The sequence below is a fragment of the Bombina bombina genome, chromosome 4 (genome assembly GCF_027579735.1).
Source record: "Bombina bombina isolate aBomBom1 chromosome 4, aBomBom1.pri, whole genome shotgun sequence".
Taxonomy (NCBI): domain Eukaryota; kingdom Metazoa; phylum Chordata; class Amphibia; order Anura; family Bombinatoridae; genus Bombina; species Bombina bombina.
The window spans coordinates 186,578,011-186,598,646 of NC_069502.1; the positions used below are offsets into that span (position 1 = coordinate 186,578,011).

General features: G+C 38.5%; 1 protein-coding gene across 1 annotated transcript in view; it reads right to left on the bottom strand.

Annotated features, from left to right (window-relative positions):
• Positions 1–20,636, bottom strand: part of ALLC (allantoicase) — a 139,401-nt gene that overhangs the window by 23,416 nt on the left and 95,349 nt on the right. Inside the window, exons 10-11 of the mRNA XM_053709716.1 lie at positions 13,971–14,079; positions 7,374–7,492 (exon numbers count right to left, since the gene is read on the bottom strand). Of these exons, the coding sequence (XP_053565691.1) occupies positions 7,374–7,492; positions 13,971–14,079 (228 nt within the window). The remainder of the gene's footprint in view (positions 1–7,373; positions 7,493–13,970; positions 14,080–20,636) is intronic.

Sequence of the window (20,636 nt, forward strand, 5' to 3'; positions counted from 1 at the left end):
AATATAAAGTGCCAAACATAACTGAGTGTCTTAAAAAAATTATATATACTTACCAGAAGACACCCATCCATATATAGCAGACAGCCAAACCGGTACTGAAACATATCAGTAGAGCTAATGGTAGAGGAGTATAATGTCGATCTGTAAAGGGAGGGAGCAGATGAATCCCTGCAACCAATTTACAGAGAGCTCTAGAATAGATTTCCCATAGGCGAAAACATGGTATCATCAGGCAATACTCCCTTCACATCCCTCAGACAAACACTATACTTAGAGAGGAACTGGGCTTCAATATGCTTAGATGCGCCTTTCATAGAAGAAATCAAGCACATCTTGCTTCACCACCTCCAAAGGAGGCAACATTTGTAAAACTGAGGTATGAGTGAGGTGGGAGGTGTATTTATAGGCATTTTGAGGTTTGGGAAACTTTTGCCCCCTTCTAGTAGGAATGTATATCTTATACGTCACTAGCTCATGGACTCTTGCCACTTACATGAAAGAAAAAGGAATCAGCTGGGGTGCTGCAGATTTCTACCAGACTGCCAGAATAAGCACATCATTGTGCATTTTGATTTGTGAGTGTATTTTCCATTTTCTACTCATTTATATTGTACTTGGTTATGCACTAAGGAAGTGCCCTCTCTCTCTCAGTAGGTGGCTTCAACTTAATTACTATAATGAAATCCAAAGAGCAGAGGAAGCGCATCTAAATTTTAAATAAAAGTGTACTTATCAGTTGTGTTTCTGTGTATTGAGAGATTAATGAATAGTATTTTTAAGAAACAAAAACGAAAAATGAAAAGTATTTTTAAGAAACAAAAATCAATAAAAAAGCAGGGAATCCAGATCAGTCATATGCAAAGGTTTAGGCACCACTGATCAAAAAATACTAATGATAACAATCGCAACATAATTCTGAAAGTTTAATGCACAAATACTATTTATTGGCTGAATTTAACTGATTGAAAAAAAAAAAAAACAGTAAGGGCTAGATTAAAAGTGGAGTGCTAATTACCGCTTTTGCTAGAGTGGTAACTGTATTAGAAGTAAACCTTTTTCGCTCGTCGGGTTGCGCTGATATTACGAACACCCTACTCGCACGCTAACCTGAATCACCATAAGCCCCTACTCTAATAACCCCTAAACTGCCACATAGCCCACCACAAAGTCACTTCTACACTATTAACCCCTAAACTGCCAGCCCCCCAATGCAAAGTAAACCACTGCACTATTAACCCCTGAACCTCCAGCCCCCAACGCAAAGTAAAACAATACACTATTAAACTCCAAAATGGTACTCTCAAAAGATGTTGGCGGCGGCGCTCATGTTCATCACGGCAATGGTCCATCTTCTTCATCTTGCAAGCAGCAGCGGTGGTCTTCATCCATATTCAGAGCTTTAACACATTAGTCCTCTTCATTCCGTCACCAGCCACACACTGAATTTTGCATGCAAGGTACACCTTTTATATTAAGGGTACTTTTGAATTCCTATTGGCTGATTTTCATGTACAAATTCAAATCAGCTAAAATTCTAATTTAACAGCACACCACTTGTAATATGGATTTGAGCGTAAATAACACCACAATATGACAATCGATTTTACGCTCTTCGCACTAACGATAGAGCTCCACTTGTAGTCTGGCTTTAAATGTGAAATGAACAAATGTTTGTGCACCCTTCTGTTTATCGACTAGTGATTTATTTGTACGGTTCTTAATTGACTCATTAGGCCTTAAACTAAGTCTAGTGGTAACTGTTCCAGAGCTTAAAAAATATTCTGATTCAGGTATTGTGCAGCCATGGGTTTCTCCAATGAGCTGACTGAGGATCAGGAAATTAAGATAATGACTTATAAAAAGATATGTAAATGCTTTCTGCTTGAAATTTCCACTGTCTAAAATATTAATAAAAAATGGAAGTTGAGTGGAATTGTTGAAGTTAAGACAAGATCTTGATGACTAAAAAGAATGTCCAAAATAATTGCATGTAGACTGCTCTTGAAAGCAAAACAAAACTGCAAAGCACCTATAAGAGTGTTAAAAGGCACTGAAGTAGTGGGGCACCAGACTATTGTGCAGCAATACTTGCACATTCATTTGGAAAAATCAGCAGAACCAAAAATATAACCTGAGATCTCATTACTCAAAGACTGACATATGCAACACATACTGTAAATACGCCAGAGACATGTTGGAACCAAGTGCTGTGCTCTGATGATATATAGTTCCTCAGCTACAATCACTAAAGGTAGATTTGGAGAAAAAAGAAGAAGCATTTGAAAAAAAGAACAAATTGCCAACTGTTAAGCATAGGGAGGATCTATTGTGCTTTAAAGTTGTGTGGCTGTCAGATTTTGGGGTCTATTTAGTATATATGTGCTGACAGACATGATCCGCCGCACATCGATAAATGCCGACAGCATATGCTGTCGGCATTTATCATTGCACCAGCAGTTCATGTGAACTGCTGGTGCAATACCGCCCCCTGCAGATTTGCGTCCAATCGGCCGCTAGCAGGGGGTGTCAATCAGCCCAATCGTACATGATCACTGCTTCTTAACTCCAGCCAATAGAATGCAAGCTCAATCCTATTGGCTGATTGCATCAGCCAATAGGATTTTTTTTACCTTTAATTCCGATTGGCTGATAGAATTCTATCAGCCAATCGGAATTCAAGGGACGCCATCTTGGATGACTTCCCTTAAAGGAACCTTCATTCTTCAGTAGCCGTCTAAAGAAGAGGATGCTCCATGCCGGATGTCTTGAAGATGGAGCCGCTCCACGTCGGAAGGATGAAGATAGAAGATGCTGTCTGGATGAAGACTTCTGCCCGTCTAGAGGACGATTTCTTGCCGCTTGGATGAAGACTTCTCCGGGCTTTGTTGAGGACTTCTGACCGCTTGGATGAAGACTTCTCCCGGCTTCGTTGAGGATGGATGTCCGGTCTTCAAAAACTGTAAGTGGATCTTCGGGGGTTAGTGTTAGGTTTTTTTAAGGGTTTATTGGGTGGGTTTTATTTTTAGCTTAGGGTTTGGGCTGAAAAAGAGCTAAATGCCCTTTTAAGGGCAATGCCCATCCAAATGCCCTTTTCAGGGCAATGGGGAGCTTAGGTTTTTTTAGATAGGATTTTATTTGGGGGGTTTGGTTGTGTGGGTGGTGGGTTTTACTGTTGGGGGGTTGTTTGTATTTTTTTTTACAGGTAAAAGAGCTGATTTCTTTGGGGCAATGCCCTGCAAAAGGCCCTTTTAAGGGCTATTGGCAGTTTAGTTTAGGCTACGTTATTTTTTACTTTGTGGGGCTTTTTTATTTTGATAGGGCTATTAGATTAGGTGTAATTAGTTTAAATATTTGATCATTTCTTTTTTATTTTGTGTAATTTAGTGTTTATTATTTTTTGTAAATTAGTTAATTGTATTTAATTAATGTAATTGATTTAATTGTAGTGTAAGGTTAGGTGTTAGTGTAAGACAGGTTAGGTTTTATTTTACAGGTAAGTTTGTATTTATTTTAACTAGGTAGTTAGTAAATAGTTAATAACTATTTACTAACTAGTCTACCTAGTTAAAATAAATACAAACTTACCTGTGAAATAAAAATAAAACCTAAGATAGATACAATGTAACTATTAGTTATATTGTAGCTAGCTTAGGTTTTATTTTATATGTAAGTATTTAGTTTTAAATAGGAATTATTTAGGTATTAATTGTAATTTTTTTAGATTTATTTTAATTATGTTAAAGTTAGTGGGTGTTAGGGTTAGACTTAGGGTTAGGTTTAGCGGTTAATAACTTTATTATAGTGGCGGCGATTTGGGGGGCAGCAGATTAGGGGTTAATAACAGTAATGTAGGTTGTGGCAATGTTAGGGACAGCAGATTAGGGGTTAATAATATTTAACTAGTGTTTGTGATGCGGGAGTACGGCGGTTTAGGGGTTAATATGTAGTTTATGGGTGTTAGTGTCCTTTTTAGCACTTTAGTTATGAGTTTTATGGTACAGCTTTGTAACGTAAAACCCATAACTACTGACTTTCAGTTTACGGTACGGATCTTTAATTTGCTAAAATACACTGGTATGCATCTCTCCTGCTTCCTTTATCTGCCTGGTTGCCCCTCTGTATCCCTTTAATTTGCTAAAATACACTGGTATGCATCTCTCCTGCTGTCTGGATTTATGATTTTTTGTTAGATTTGTTATCAGTTCCTTTGTACAATATCTGTGTGCTTCCCAACCATTTGTCTTCCCCCAATCTAATTTGCAAGTGTGTATAACTTCAGTCTCCTAACTAGTCTGCCTGTGCACAGCTGTCCTCCTCCACACTTCCACAATATCCTGCCCTGACCTTGCTACAACCCACTATAACAATACTCTCTCCTCGGCACTGGACACTTTCGCTCCTCCCCAAATACGCAAAACCCCACGTCGTCAGCTCCAACCCTGGCACTCTAACCAAACACGCTACCTGCAAAAATGCTCCCATGCTGCTGAACGTGCCTGGAGGAAATCCCGCTCTGAATCAGATTTCCTTCACTATAAATTCATTCTTTATTCTTACTCCTCTGCCCTTCACTTAGCCAAGCAAACCTACTTCTCTTCTCTTATATCTACTCACTCCTCAAACCCTAAACGTCTCTTCTTTATTTTCAACTCTCTCCTTTATCCACCTTCACCACCCCCTTCATCTGTCTTAAGTGCTCAAGACCGGGCAGACTACTTTTTCAACAAAACAATTACCATCCCAAGTAATATCCCAACACAAGTCTGCAACCTTCCATCTCTGCCCCCGGCAACCCCCTCCACCACTCTCAGCACCTTCCCCCCCTACCTCTGAGAATGAAGTGAGTTCCCTATTGTCTTCCTCACACCTCACTACCTGCCCACTTGACCCTATACCTTCACATCTAATACCTTCTCTGTCTTCTACCCTCACTACAGCTCTTACTCACATATTTAACCTATCCCTTACTACCGGTTCATTCCCATCTTTCTTCAAACATGCAAAGGTCACCCCCATCCTCAAAAAACCCTCCCTCGACCCCAATTCTCCTGCAAACTACTGCCCCATATCACTGCTTCCGCTAGCTTCAAAAGTCCTGGAAAAACTAGTCTTCGATCGCTTAACCCACTTCTTGTCCTCCAACTCACTGCTTGACCCCTTACAATCTGGCTTCCGTTTCCAACACTCAACTGAGACTGCCCTCACCAAAGTTACTAATGATCTTCTTTCTGCTAAAAAAAATGGCCACTACTCAATACTTATCTTACTTGATCTGTCTGCTGCCTTTGACACAGTTGACCATCCCCTTCTCCTACGGACTCTCAGCTCCTTTGGGCTCTCTGACACTGCCCTTTCCTGGATCTACTCTTATCTCTCTAATAGGTCCTTTTCTGTCTCCTTTGCTGGTGGCGACTCCTCTCCATTGCCTCTGTCTGTTGGAGTACCTCAAGGCTCTGTTCTGGGTCCCCTACTCTTCTCTATTTATACATCCTCACTGGGTAAACTTATCAGTAGCTATGGCTTCAACTACCACCTCTATGCTGAAGATACCCAGATCTACCTATGCACCCCTTCACTCTCTCCTTCTGTCCTTGCTCACATCAGTGTCTGCTTATCTGGCATTTCTTCTTGGATGGCCTCTCACCACCTAAAAATCAATATGTCTGAGACTGAGCTCCTTCTAATCCCCCCTCTAATTCTACCCCGGTTCCTAACTTTTCAATCACTGTTGGTGATACCACTATCTCCCCATCACCCCAAGTCCGCGTCCTAGGAGTTACACTTGACTCCAATCTGTCCTTCATACCCCACATCCGATTGCTCTCTTCCTCCTGTCGCAACCATCTATGCAATATCTCCAAAATCCGTCCATTTCTGAGTGCTGAAACTACTAAACAGCTAATCCACTCCCTGGTAATCTCCAGACTTGACTACTGTAATAACCTACTAACTGGCCTCCCTCTCTCCCGTCTCTCCCCTCTTCAATCCATCCTAAATGCCTCTGCTAGGCTAATCCACCTCTCCCGACGCTCTGTATCTGCTGCACCTCTCTGCGAGTGCCTTCACTGGCTCCCCATCCACAGCAGAATTAAATTCAAAATTCTCATCCTGACCTACAAAGCCCTTACCAACGTAGCCCCCCCCTACCTGTCCTCACTCATCAAGAAATATACTCCAGCCCGCCCCCTAAGATCCAACAATGACCTGCTCCTTGCATCTTCTACCATCACCTCCTCCCATGCCAGGCTACAGGACTTCTCTTGTGCGGCACCAACCATCTGGAATGCACTTCCCAGAGCTGTTAGACTTTCCCCTAACCTTTCCTCCTTAAATGCTCCCTAAAGACCTTTCTGTTCACTGAAGCCTATCTCTAAATCAGTAAAAAATTAATTCTACCTGCCTAACTGCTGCCCCATCTAACTCCACACTAACATCATTCTCACCTTTGCAGTCCCCACCTCCTGTTTCTCACCCTCCTACCATCTAGATTGTAAGTTCCCACGGGAACAGGGCCCTCAATTCCCCCCGTATTTGTTTTGTTAAACTTTGGTGTCTTTTATATTGTATTGTACTGTACTTTTATCTTTGTACCCATGGACAGTGCTGCGGAATCTTTTGGCGCTTTATAAATAAATAATAATAATAATAATCTTGTAGTTATAGGCTGTACCGTTAACTTTTTGGCCTCCCAGGCAAACTCGTAATACCAGTGCTGTGGAAGTCCCATTGGAAAAGGATTTTAAAAGCTGCGGTAGTTACGTTGCATGACGGCCAAAAAAGTGTGCGGTACAGAAATACCTGCAAGACTCGTAATACCAGCGGTAGTGAAAAAGCATCGTTATGAGGCTTTTTCACTCATAACGCAAAACTCGTAATCTAGCCGTTTGTTAGGTCTGTGATCTTGATATCTAGATTGCTTAAAGGGACATAAAATCCAAAGTTTTTTTTTCTTTCATGATTCAGACAGAGCATATGATTTTAAACAACTTTCCAATGAACTTGTATTATCTAATTTGTTTATTATTATTGCTGTTTTTATTGAAAGGATACCTATGTAGGCTCAGGGGATGCTGATTGGTGGCTGCACATATATGACTCATGTTATTGGCTCTCAGTAGTGCATTGCTGCTTCTGCCAAGTAAATTAAGAAAATAAGATCAAAAGCAGTAAATTGGAAAGTTTTTTAAAATGGTATTCTCTGTCTGAATCATGCAATTTAAAATATTGTGTGTCATAGAAACCCAATCAGTTAGTAACTTCTCTAGTTTTCTCCTAGTTTCTTTGAAATTATTTTTAGCTGAAAGGATTAGGGCCATTAAATCATCTGAATTTTTTAAATGTGGAATTTAAATTACTTATTGTTGCCTTGTTACCTGCGTAACAGGAAGAACAGATTTCCAATCATGGCCTTTCCAATTCTGTTTGATTTTTTCTTCTTCCTCTTTTGGAGTTAGGACACATCCATCAATTTTGCAAGAATTTGGGGCATTACCTTGTTATAGGAAAAAAAGGCATTAGAGGATTTTCATCTATTTTTATTATACAAAGGCATACATATAAAGTGTATTTATAATCCACTTCTAACATTTTACTGAATTAAAATTATATATAGTCACTTTACTATCTATACAATCAAAATAATCCAGTAATAATTTATGTACTGCATGAAAGAAGAGATGGCAGAAAATTCACAAATGCATAGCAAGTTGCACTCACAAAATCCTAATTTACTGATTGACGGCTAGATTACAAGTGGAGCGCTAATTTCTCGCATGCCCGTAAACAAGTGTCTGGTTATTGCTACCGCGAACTCCTTGTAGCAATTAGCACTCCGAAAATTGACCAGTGCCCCAATTGGCCCCAAAATAAAGTATATATTTTTTAGCTTTTTTTAAATAAAAAACAGCACACAGCAGTTTTTAGGGGTTAAAGTTGGTGTGTGTGGGGTGTTAGAAAAAAAAGGAACTGAAAAGTGCCTTAACATTGCAATCTATAGGGAACTGTGTGTTCCCTGTAAATATATATGTATATGCTTATATACATATACTGTATATCTATGTGTTAATATGTATATACACATATAAACACATAAATATATTTGCATGCATTCATATACATATATTCATATACCTGTAAATATATATGTGTATGCTTATATACATATATAGCTATGTGTTAATACTGTATGTGTATATACACATATAAACACATAAATATATATGCATACATTTATATACATATATTCATATACCTGTAAATATATATGTGTATGCTTACATACATATATAGCTATGTGTTAATACTGTATGTTTATATACACATATAAACACATAAATATATATGCATACATTTATATAAATATATTCATATACCTGTAAATATATATGTGTATGCTTATATACATATACTGTATATCTATGTGTTAATATGTATATACACATATAAACACATAAATATATATGCATATATTTATATACATATATTCATATACCTGTAAATATATATGTGTATGCTTACATACATATATAGCTATGTGTTAATACTGTATGTTTATATACACATATAAACACATAAATATATATGCATACATTTATATAAATATATTCATATACCTGTAAATATATATGTGTATGCTAATATACATATATATCTATGTGTTAATATGTGTATATACACATATAAACGAATAAATATATATGCATACATTCATATACATATATTCATATACCTGTAAATATATATGTGTATGCTTACATACATATATAGCTATGTGTTAATACTGTATGTGTATATACACATATAAACACATAAATATATATGCATACATTTATATAAATATATTCATATACCTGTAAATATATATGTGTATGCTTATATACATATATGTCTATATGTTAATATGTGTATATACACATATAAACACTTAAATACATATGCATGTATTCATATAAATATATATATTTAACATTTGCTGCCCATCACTGCGTGACTTACTGACATCGCTGCGCTAGGTTCTCATGACATGTCTCACACCCATTGGAGCCTATAGAAGAGCAATTTTGTGAGCACAAAGCTTCCATGCAATGCGAACACAAGCTCGCATTTGCATTGCGGCTAACTTGTAATACCAGCGCACAAGTGGAACCCAAATATCGCCATTGTGTAAACAATATTTTGTGCCCCACTTGTAATCTAGCACTAAATATTTAAAAATTCATATTGTCCATTACACAGTATTGTAGCTAAATGTAAAAGTATATAACAGTCTTAATTCTTTACAATGAAACTAAAAATAGTTTAGTAAAAAAAAAGGAAAACCTGCTAGTACGTATATTTTAGAGGGAAATTAAATTGATATCTCAAATGCACAGTAGTGTAGTTAAAATACCATAAGGTTACTATTTGTAATACATTTGCTTTTGTAATAAATCCCTCTCCTTGTCTGAGCTTTTAGTATTGAGGAACAGACTTTCCTTGCTGGATAGTTTGATAAATCTTCCATTTACTTTTTACTGATGCAGCTGTGCTCAGATGGGTATTTTATACATTTTCCTTAATTTCAATTACATTATATCTAGTTCTGTAGAATATCCTATGATCTACCCTTTCCTTCAAATTTACATCCAAACCTTCAATGGTGGGGGTATTCAGAAAATGTTAAAGCAATGTTATTAGTTTTCAGGTAGACACACATACGGCTAGATTTAGAGTTTTGTCGGTAACGACCCGAAAAGCTAACGCCGGCTTTTTTCTGGCCGCACCATAAAAATAACTCTGGTATTGAGAGTCCACATAAAGGCTGCGTTAGGCTCCAAAAAAGGAGCGTAGAGCATATTTAACGCAGCTTCAACTCTCGATACCAGAGTTGCTTACGCAAGCGGCCAGCCTCAAAAACGTGCTCGTGCACGATTCCCCCATAGGAAACAATGGGGCTGTTTGAGCTGAAAAAAAAAACTAACACCTGCAAAAAAGCCGCGTTCAGCTCCTAACACAGCCCCATTGTTTGCTATGCAGAAACACTTCCTACGTCTGCACCTAACACTCTAACATGTACCCCGAGTCTAAACACCCCTAACCTTACACTTATTAACCCCTATTCTGCCGCCCCCGCTATCGCTGACCCCTGCATATTATTATTAACCCCTAATCTGCCGCTCCGTAAACCGCCGCTACTTACATTATCCCTATGTACCCCTAATCTGCTGCCCTAACATCGCCGACCCCTATATTATATTTATTAACCCCTAATCTGCCCCCCACAATGTCGCCTCCACCTGCCTACACTTATTAACCCCTAATCTGCCGAGCGGACCTGAGCGCTACTATAATAAAGTTATTAACCCCTAATCCGCCTCACTAACCCTATAATAAATAGTATTAACCCCTAATCTGCCCTCCCTAACATCGCCGACACCTAACTTCAATTATTAACCCCTAATCTGCCGACTGGAGCTCACCGCTATTCTAATAAATGTATTAACCCCTAAAGCTAAGTCTAACCCTAACACTAACACCCCCCTAAATTAAATATAATTTACATCTAACGAAATTAATTATCTCTTATTAAATAAATTATTCCTATTTAAAGCTAAATACTTACCTGTAAAATAAATCCTAATATAGCTACAATATAAATTATAATTACATTGTAGCTATTTTAGGATTAATATTTATTTTACAGGCAACTTTGTAATTATTTTAACCATGTACAATAGCTATTAAATAGTTAAGAACTATTTAATAGTTACCTAGTTAAAATAATTACAAAATTACCTGTAAAATAAATCCTAACCTAAGTTAGAATTAAACCTAACACTATACTATCATTAAATTAATTAAATAAAATACCTACAATTACCTACAATTAAACCTAACACTACACTATCAATAAATAAATTAAATACAATTCCTACAAATAACTACAATGAAATAAACTAACTAATGTACAAAAAATAAAAAAGAACTAAGTTACAAAAAATACAAAAATATTTTCAAACATAAGAAAAATATTACAACAATTTTAATCTAACTACACCTACTCTAAGCCCCCCTAATAAAATAACAAAGACCCCCAAAATAAAAAATGCCCTACCCTATTCTAAATTACTAAAGTTCAAAGCTCTTTTACCTTACCAGCCCTGAACAGGGCCCTTTGCGGGGCATGCCCCAAGAAGTTCAGCTCTTTTGCCTGTAAAAAAAAACATACAATACCCCCCCCAACATTACAACCCACCACCCACATACCCCTAATCTAACCCAAACCCCCCTTAAATAAACCTAACACTAAGCCCCTGAAGATCATCCTACCTTGTCTTCACCTCACCAGGTATCACCGATCCGTCCTGGCTCCAAAATCTTCATCCAACCCAAGCGGGGGCTGGCGATCCATCATCCGGTGGCTGAAGAGGTCCAGAAGAGGCTCCAAAGTCTTCATCCTATCCGGGAAGAAGAGGCGATCCGGACCGGCAACCATCTTGATCCAAGCGGCATCTTCTATCTTCATCCGATGACGACCGGCTCCATTCTGAAGACCTCCACCGCGGACCCATCTTCTTCTGGCGACGTCCAACTGAAGAATGACGGTTCCTTTAAGGGACGTCATCCAAGATGGCGTCCCTCGAATTCCGATTGGCTGATAGGATTCTATCAGCCAATCGGAATTAAGGTAGGAATATTCTGATTGGCTGATGGAATCAACCAATCAGAATCAAGTTCAATCCGATTGGCTGATCCAATCAGCCAATCAGATTGAGCTCGCATTCTATTGGCTGTTCCGATCAGCCAATAGAATGCGAGCTCAATCTGATTGGCTGATTGGATCAGCCAATCGGATTGAACTTGATTCTGATTGGCTGATTCCATCAGCCAATCAGAATATTCCTACCTTAATTCCGATTGGCTGATAGAATCCTATCAGCCAATCGGAATTTGAGGGACGCCATCTTGGATGACGTCCCTTAAAGGAACCGTCATTCTTCAGTTGGACGTCGCCGGAAGAAGATGGGTCCGCGGTGGAGGTCTTCAGGATGGAGCCGGTCATCATCGGATGAAGATAGAAGATGCCGCTTGGATCAAGATGGTTGCTGGTCCGGATCGCCTCTTCTTCCCGGATAGGATGAAGACTTTGGAGCCTCTTCTGGACCTCTTCAGCCACCGGATGATGGATCGCCAGCCCCCGCTTGGGTTGGATGAAGATTTTGGAGCCAGGACGGATCGGTGATACCTGGTGAGGTGAAGACAAGGTAGGATGATCTTCAGGGGCTTAGTGTTAGGTTTATTTAAGGGGGGTTTGGGTTAGATTAGGGGTATGTGGGTGGTGGGTTGTAATGTTGGGGGGGGGTATTCTATGTTTTTTTTTACAGGCAAAAGAGCTGAACTTCTTGGGGCATGCCCCGCAAAGGGCCCTGTTCAGGGCTGGTAAGGTAAAAGAGCTTTGAACTTTAGTAATTTAGAATAGGGTAGGGCATTTTTTATTTTGGGGGTCTTTGTTATTTTATTAGGGGGCTTAGAGTAGGTGTAATTAGTTTAAAATTGTTGTAATATTTTTCTTATGTTTGTAAATATTTTTTTATTTTTTGTAACTTAGTTCTTTTTTATTTTTTGTACTTTAGTTAGTTTATTTCATTGTAGTTATTTGTAGATATTGTATTTAATTAATGTATTTATAGTGTAGTGTTAGGTTTAATTGTAGGTAATTATAGGTATTTTATTTAATTAATTTAATGATAGTATAGTGTTAGGTTTAATTGTAACTTAGGTTAGGATTTATTTTACAGGTAATTTTGTAATTATTTTAACTAGGTAACTATTAAATAGTTCTTAACTATTTAATAGCTATTGTACCTGGTTAAAATAATTACAAAGTTGCCTGTAAAATAAATATTAATCCTAAAATAGCTACAATGTAATTATAATTTATATTGTAGCTATATTAGGATTTATTTTACAGGTAAGTATTTAGCTTTAAATAGGAATAATTTATTTAATAAGAGTTAATTTATTTCGTTAAATTAAAATTATATTTAACTTAGGGGGGTGTTAGTGTTAGGGTTAGACTTAGCTTTAGGGGTTAATACATTTATTAGAATAGCGGTGAGCTCCGGTCGGCAGATTAGGGGTTAATAATTGAAGTTAGGTGTCGGCGATGTTAGGGAGGGCAGATTAGGGGTTAATACTATTTATTATAGGGTTAGTGAGGCGGATTAGGGGTTAATAACTTTATTATAGTAGCGGTGCAGTCCGCTCGGCAGATTAGGGGTTAAAAAAATGTAATTGAGTGGCGGCGATGTGGGGGGGCCTCGGTTTAGGGGTACATAGGTAGTTTATGGGTGTTAGTGTACTTTAGAGTACAGTAGTTAAGAGCTTTATGAACCGGCGTTAGCCCAAAAAGCTCTTAACTACTGACTTTTTTCTGCGGCTGGAGTTTTGTCGTTAGATTTCTAAAGCTCACTTCAGACACGACTCTAAATACCGGAGTTAGAAAGATCCCATTGAAAAGATAGGATACGCAATTGACGTAAGGGGGATCTGCGGTATGGACAAGTCGCGGCTGAAAAGTGAGGGTTAGACCCTTTTTTGAGTGACTCCAAATACCGGAGTTAGCCTAAAACCAGCGTTAGGAGCCTCTAACGCTGGTTTTCACGGCTAACGCCAAACTCCAAATCTAGGCCATAATAGTAAAGTAACCATGTCATTTTATTTTGTAATTAATTTGTTTAAACTGGCAGCTATTCTTATGCAAGCTGATTTTATTTCCCTTTCAAACATCTCCTAACATGAAAATTACTGTCACCTTACAATAATCTGAATTTTAGTGTTCTGAAAAAATGGATGTCAAACGGAACAATATTTCAATGTAGCAATTTTAGTGATATGAGAGACTTGGTTAGGGGCCTGAATAGGTTTTCAAGGCATCACATAATTAATTAAAGGAATACATACATTAATACAATAAGTTAACTTGCTATTACCTTTAAAGTGATTAGTGTCTATTTCTATATGTGTTATTAATCCTGGATGACCCAGTCGAAATATTGTCCATTCATTTCCAGGCACCTGAAGAATTCCTTTACTGTCAGCCTAAGTAAGAGACAAATGTCATTCAATTATGAGGGAGACAGGGAACAATGAGGTGGGTGTGGCAGTCTGAGATATAGATGATCTGAAAGTAGCAGAAGGACGGTAAAGAATGTTGCATTTATGGTAGGGGCGGGACTTGCAGTTTGGCGCTCAGGCTGGGTTGGATTATGGTCTCAAGTTGAAGTGTAGTAGGCTCGAGAGTCATTTTGCAGAAGAACTTCAGTATAAAAAGGGTGGTTGCCTCATAGAATAGAATTCTAAAGACAAATATCTTAAGGGATTTCAAGAATCCCAAGGAGATCCATAAACTTGCACTAAAAATTCATTAAAGGGATATGAAACCCAAAAGTTTTCTTTCCTAAACAACTTTATCATTTACTTCTATGATCAATTTTTCTTTATTATTTTGGCATTGTTTGTTGAAAAGCAGGGACGTATGCTTAGGAGCTGCCCATTTCTGGAGCACTATATGGCAAACAGTTTATCAAGAATGTTATCCATTTGCAAGAGCACTAGGTGGCAGCACTATTACCTACCATGCAGTGCTCCATACACATACCTAGGTATCTCTTCAACAAAGAATACCATGGGAATAAAGCAAATCTTCTTCTTGTCTAACATCAAAATCCATGTTTCTGTAATTTATGCCTCGGACTTATTTATAACATATTTATATAAGCTCTCAAAATCATATTTCTAAATGCACAGAAAACAAAATGTATAAAACATCTTTTTTTCCTGAATCAAATTTTAAACAACTTTCCAATGCACTTCTAATATCAAATTTGCTTAATTCTCTTTGTATCCTTTCTTGAAATAGCAGCAATGCAGTGAGCTAGCTGAGCACATTGAGTGAGCCAATGATAAAAGGCAAATATGTGCAGCCACCAATAAGCAGCCAACTCCCAGTACTGCATTACTGCAGTTGATCCTACCTAGGCATGCTTTTCAATAATGGATACTAAGAGAACCAAGCAAAATTATTAATATAAGACAATTAGAAAGTGGTTTAAGATAGCATGCTCTGTTTTAATCATGAAAGAAACATTTGCGGTTTCATGTCCCTTTAAACACTTGCGCCAGTTGTCACACAGTACCTACGTCCAACGCATAGCCGCATATTGCAGTTCCCTCTGTCAGCTTAGACAGCAGAGACTGCAGCTGGGGACATTGTGCTCCCTTACAATATGAAGCCAGAAAACAAATCATTACAGAGAGTGACAGGTGGGCAGCCCAGCGGAGGAGAGGGATGGGTGGTGTTCACTATATAATGGAAAAAATGTTTGTATGGGGAGAGGGACTTATGAGATACTACGCTACAGAAATTAGTTTGAGGGGGACCCTACATTACAGGAAACAGTGATCGAGGGTGAGGGGCCCCTACACTACAAAAAAAATACATTTAAAAAAAAGGTTAATTTCTTATTTGCAGACTAGCAGCCAGTAACCAACATGGTTATAGCAGTGAGAGGATTACAAAGCTGTTTGAGGGGATTAGGGGTGGGAGGGTGAGGAGGGACCCTATCACTACAAAAATGAATAAATATTTTTTTTATTTTTTTATTTTTAAAAAAGCTCTTAAAGGGACACTCAATCAAAATTAAACTTTTATTATTCGGATAGAGCATGCCATTTTAAACAACTTTCCAATTTACTTCCATTAACAAAATGTGCACAGTCTTTTTATATTTAAACTTTTTGAGTCACCAGCTACTACTGAGCATGTGCAAGAATAAGTGTGTATGCATTTCTGAATGGCTGATGGCTGTCACATGGTACGTGTATGCATTTGTGATTGGCTGATGGCTGTCACATGGTACAGGGGGAGTGGAAAAAGACATAACTTTTAAAATTGTCAGAAAAAAATCTACTACTCATTTGAAGTTCAGACTAAGTGCTATTGAATTGTCTTGTTATCTTGCATTTGTTGATTATGCAAATCTACTGTGTTGACTGGTCCTTTAACTGCATACTGCCAGACTGTCTGCAAGTACCTAAGATGATGGTGACCAGTGTGTGTGTGTGGGGGGGGGGGGTGTTTAGGAGGAATCACGTAGGGTTCAGGGGCTGGGAAATGTCAGCTGGGAGGTTAATCCCTACACTAGAGCAAATATTAGCCTTACAAAGTAACTGATTAACCCCTTCACTGCTGGGATTTCCAGAACTGTGAAGCTCAGCTGCAATTATCGGCCTTCTAATTGCCAAGAAATAATGGCAAACCCATGCTTGTCTGCCATTTCTCAACAAAGGAGAGTAGCTTTTACAACTATTTGTTTTATGACTGCAGTAGTTGTGTGTAAATAATTTCAGTGAGAAACCCAAAGTTTGCAAAAAAGTTAACATTTTTTTTTATTATGATTGTACTTGGCGGTCAAATAGCAGCATCAAGTATACCAAGATAGGCCTAGCTCAATAACTTGGGTTGTCTTCTTATAAAAATATATATATGTTTCATAGGTATGCTTAAACAGAGTAATAGCAAAAATTCTAAAAATGTGGGCAAATTTTTCTCTGTAATTCCCAGTATCGAAAGGGGCTAATAATTGTTTAACTGTTCTTATAAGCAAATATTTTGTGGCCTTCAATCAGTTTTTTATCATATTCACTAATTCCTAATCTCCCTTTATTGACCCTCCCCTCTGTCACCATGTCCTTGTGACACTTTCTTGTTGATTACCACCATGTTAGTCTCCATGTTCTTAGATACCACCCATCCTATGACAACCCTCTTTGACTTCCTCTCCACAAACACTCTCGGCTAGATTACGAGTTGTGCGTTAAGATGAAAAAGCAGCGTTAACAGGTCCTAACGCTGCTTTTTCACTACCGCTGCTATTACGAGTCTTGCAGGTTTAGGGGGACCGCACACTTCTTTGGCCGTAACGCAAAACGATTTATGTAAACTTTGTAAACCCTATTTTCTATGGGACTTCCATAGCGCCGGTATTATGAGTCTGTCCTGGGAGGCCAAAAAGTGAGCGGTACACCCTCTACCTCCAAGATCCCTAACACATTCTAAAGTCAGTAGTTAAGAGTTTTATGGTGCAACGCCGTAGCATAAAACTCATAACTAAAGTGCTAAAAAGTACACTAACACCCATAAACTACCTATTAACCCCTAAACCGAAGCCCTACCGCATCACAAACACTATAATAAAAATTTTAACCCCAAATCTGCCGCTACGGACATTGCCGCCACTAGAATAAACATTTTAACCCCTAAACCGCCACACTCCCACCTCGCAAACACTAGTTAAATAATATTAACCCCTAATCTTCCGCCCCTAACATCGCTGCAACCTACATTATATTTATTAACCCCTAATCTGCCGCCCCTAACATCGCCGCAACCTACATTATATTTATTAACTCCTAATCTGCCACCCCTAACATCACTGACACCTACCTACATTTATTAACCCCTAATCTGCCGTCCCCAACATTGCTGCCACTACATTAAATGTATTAACCCCTAAATCTAAGTCTAACCCTAACACTCCCTAACTTAAATATAATTTAAATAAATCTAAATAAAATAACTATCATTAACTACATTATTCCTATTTAAAACTAAATACTTACCTATAAAATAAACCCTAAAATAGCTACAATGTAACTAATAGTTACATTGCAGCTAGCTTAGGGTTTATTTTTATTTTACAGGCAAGTTTGTATTTATTTTAACTAGGTAGAATACTTATTAAATAGTTATTAACTATTTAATAACTACCTAGCTAAAATAAATACAAGCTGACCTGTAAAATAAAACCTAACCTAAGTTACACTAACACCTAACCTAACCATACAATTAAATAAATTCCCTAAATTAAATACAATTAAATAAATTAAATTAAATTAGCTAAATCCTCAATGAAGCCGGCAGAAGTGGTCCTCCAGATGGGCAGAAGTGGTCCTCCAGACAGGCAGAAGTCTTCATCTGGACGGCATCTTCTATCTTCATCCTTCCGACACGGAGCGGGTCCATCTTCAAGACATCCAGCGCGGAGCATCCTCTTCAAACAACGTCTTCTTCCGAATTAATATCACTTTAAGTGACGTCATCCAAGATGGCGTCCCTTAGATTCCGATCAGCAAATCGGAATTAAGGTAGAAAAAATCCTATTGGCTGATTGGATCAGCCAATAGGATTGAACTTCAATCCTATTGGCTGATCCAATCAGCCAATAGGATTGAGCTTGCATTCTATTGGCTGATTGGAACAGCCAATAGAATGCCACCTCAATCCTATTGGCTGATTGCATCAGCCAATAGGATTTTTTCTACCTTAATTCTGATTGGCTGATAGAATTCTAAGGGACGCCATCTTGGATTACATCACTTAAAGTGATATTCATTCGGAAGAAGACGTCGTTTGAAGAGGATGCTCCACGCCGGATGTCTTGAAGATGGACCCGCTCCGCGTCGGAAGGATGAAGATAGAAGATGTCGTCTGGATGAAGACTTCTGCCCATCTGGAGGACCACTTCTGCCGGCTTCGTTGAGGACATCTTGCCGCTTGGATGAAGACTTCTCCCGGTAAGTGAATCTTCGGGGGTTAGTGTTAGGATTTTTTTAAGGGTGTATTCGGTGGGTTTATTTTTTAGGTTAGGACTTTGGGCCGCAATAGAGCTAAATGCCCTTTGGAGGGCAATGCCCATCCAAATGCCCTTTTCAGGGCAATGGGGAGCTTAGGTTTTTTTAGTTAGGGTTTTATTTGGGGGGTTGGTTGTGTGGGTGGTGGGTTTTACTATTGGGGGGGTTGTTTGTATTTTTTTTACAGGTAAAAGAGCTGATTACTTTGGGGCAATGCCCTGCAAAAGACCCTTTTAAGGGCTATTGATAGTTTAGTTTAGGCTAGGGTTTTTTTGGGGGGAGCTTTTTTTATTTTGATAGGGCTATTTTATTAGGTGTAATTAGTTTAAAGATCTGTAATTTGTTTTTTATTTTCTGTAATTTAGTGTTGTTGGTTTTTTTGGGGATTTAGCTAATTTAATTTAATTGATTTAATTGTATTTAATTTAGTTAATTTATTTAATTGTAGTGTAGTGTTAGGTGTTAGTGTAACATAGGTTAGGTTTTATTTTACAGGTAAATTTGTATTTATTTTAGCTAGGTAATTATTAAATAGTTAATAACTATTTAATAACTATTATACCTAGTTAAAATAAATACAAACTTGACTGTAAAATAAAAATAAACCCTAAGCTAGATACAATGGCCTCTAGTTATCAATGTCTGTCGGACCTGATCCGACAGTGCGGATCAGGTCCGACAGACATCGCTGAATACTGCGAGCAATACGCTCGCCGTATTCAGCATTGCACCAGCAGCTCACAAGAGCTGCTGGTGCAGCACCGCCCCCTGCAGACTCACGGCCAATTGGCCGCCAGCAGGGGGGTGTCAATCAACCCGATCGTACTCGATCGGGTTGAATTGCGGCGATGTCTGTCCGCCTGCTCAAAGCAGGCGGACAGGTTATGGAGCAGCGGTTTTGTGACCGCTGCTTCATAACTGCTGTTTCGGAGCTTGATACATATGCCCCAATTCGGAGCTTGATACATATGCCCCAATTTAACTATTAGTTATATTGCAGCTAGCTTAGGGTTTATTTTATAGGTAAGTATTTCGTTTTAAATAGGAATTATTTAGTTAATTATAGTAATTTTATTTAGATTTATTTAAATTATATTTAAGTTAGGGGGTGTTAGGGTTAGGGTTAGACTTAGATTTAGGGGTTAATAAATTTAATATAGTGGCGGCGACGTTGGGGGCGGCAGATTAGGGGTTAATAAGTGTAGGTAGATTGCAGCAACATTGGGGCGGCAGATTAGGGGTTCATAAAAATAATGTAGGTGTCAGCGATGTTGGGGGCAGCAGATTAGGGTTTAATAAGTATAATGTAGGTGGCGGCGATGTCCAGAGCGGCAGATTAGGGGTTAATAAATATAATGCAGGTGTCGGCGATGTCAGGGGTGGCAGATTAGGGGTTAATAAGTGTAAGATTAGGGGTGTTTAGACTCGGGGTTCATGTTAGGGTGTTAGGTATAAACATAAAATGTGTTTCCCCATAGGAATCAATGGGGCTGCGTTACTGAGCTTTACGCTGCTTTTTTGCAGGTGTTAGACTTTTTCTCAGCCGCTCTCCCCATTGATGTCTATGGGGAAATTGTGCACGAGCACGTACAACCAGCTCACCGCTGACTTAAGCAGTGCTGGTATTGGAGTGGGATATGGAGCTAAATTTTGCTCTACGCTCTCTTCTTGCCTTTTAACGCAGGGTTTCTGAAAACTTGTAATACCAGCGCTGCAAGTAAGTGAGCGGTGAAGGAAAACTGCTCGTTAGCACCGCACAGCTCCTAATGCAAAACTCGTAATCTCGCCGATAGTTTTCTCATTCCACTCTCAGGCCCTCTTTATCTTATCTCCTTCAGAAACCCTCTTCTCAGTCATCATCCCGTTTCATCTATCTTTCAGACCCCCTCTAGTCCCTCATCTTCCCTTTTTTTCATCTCCCCTCATATGCTCTCTCTTCACTCAGCCTCCTCTCTCTCATTCCT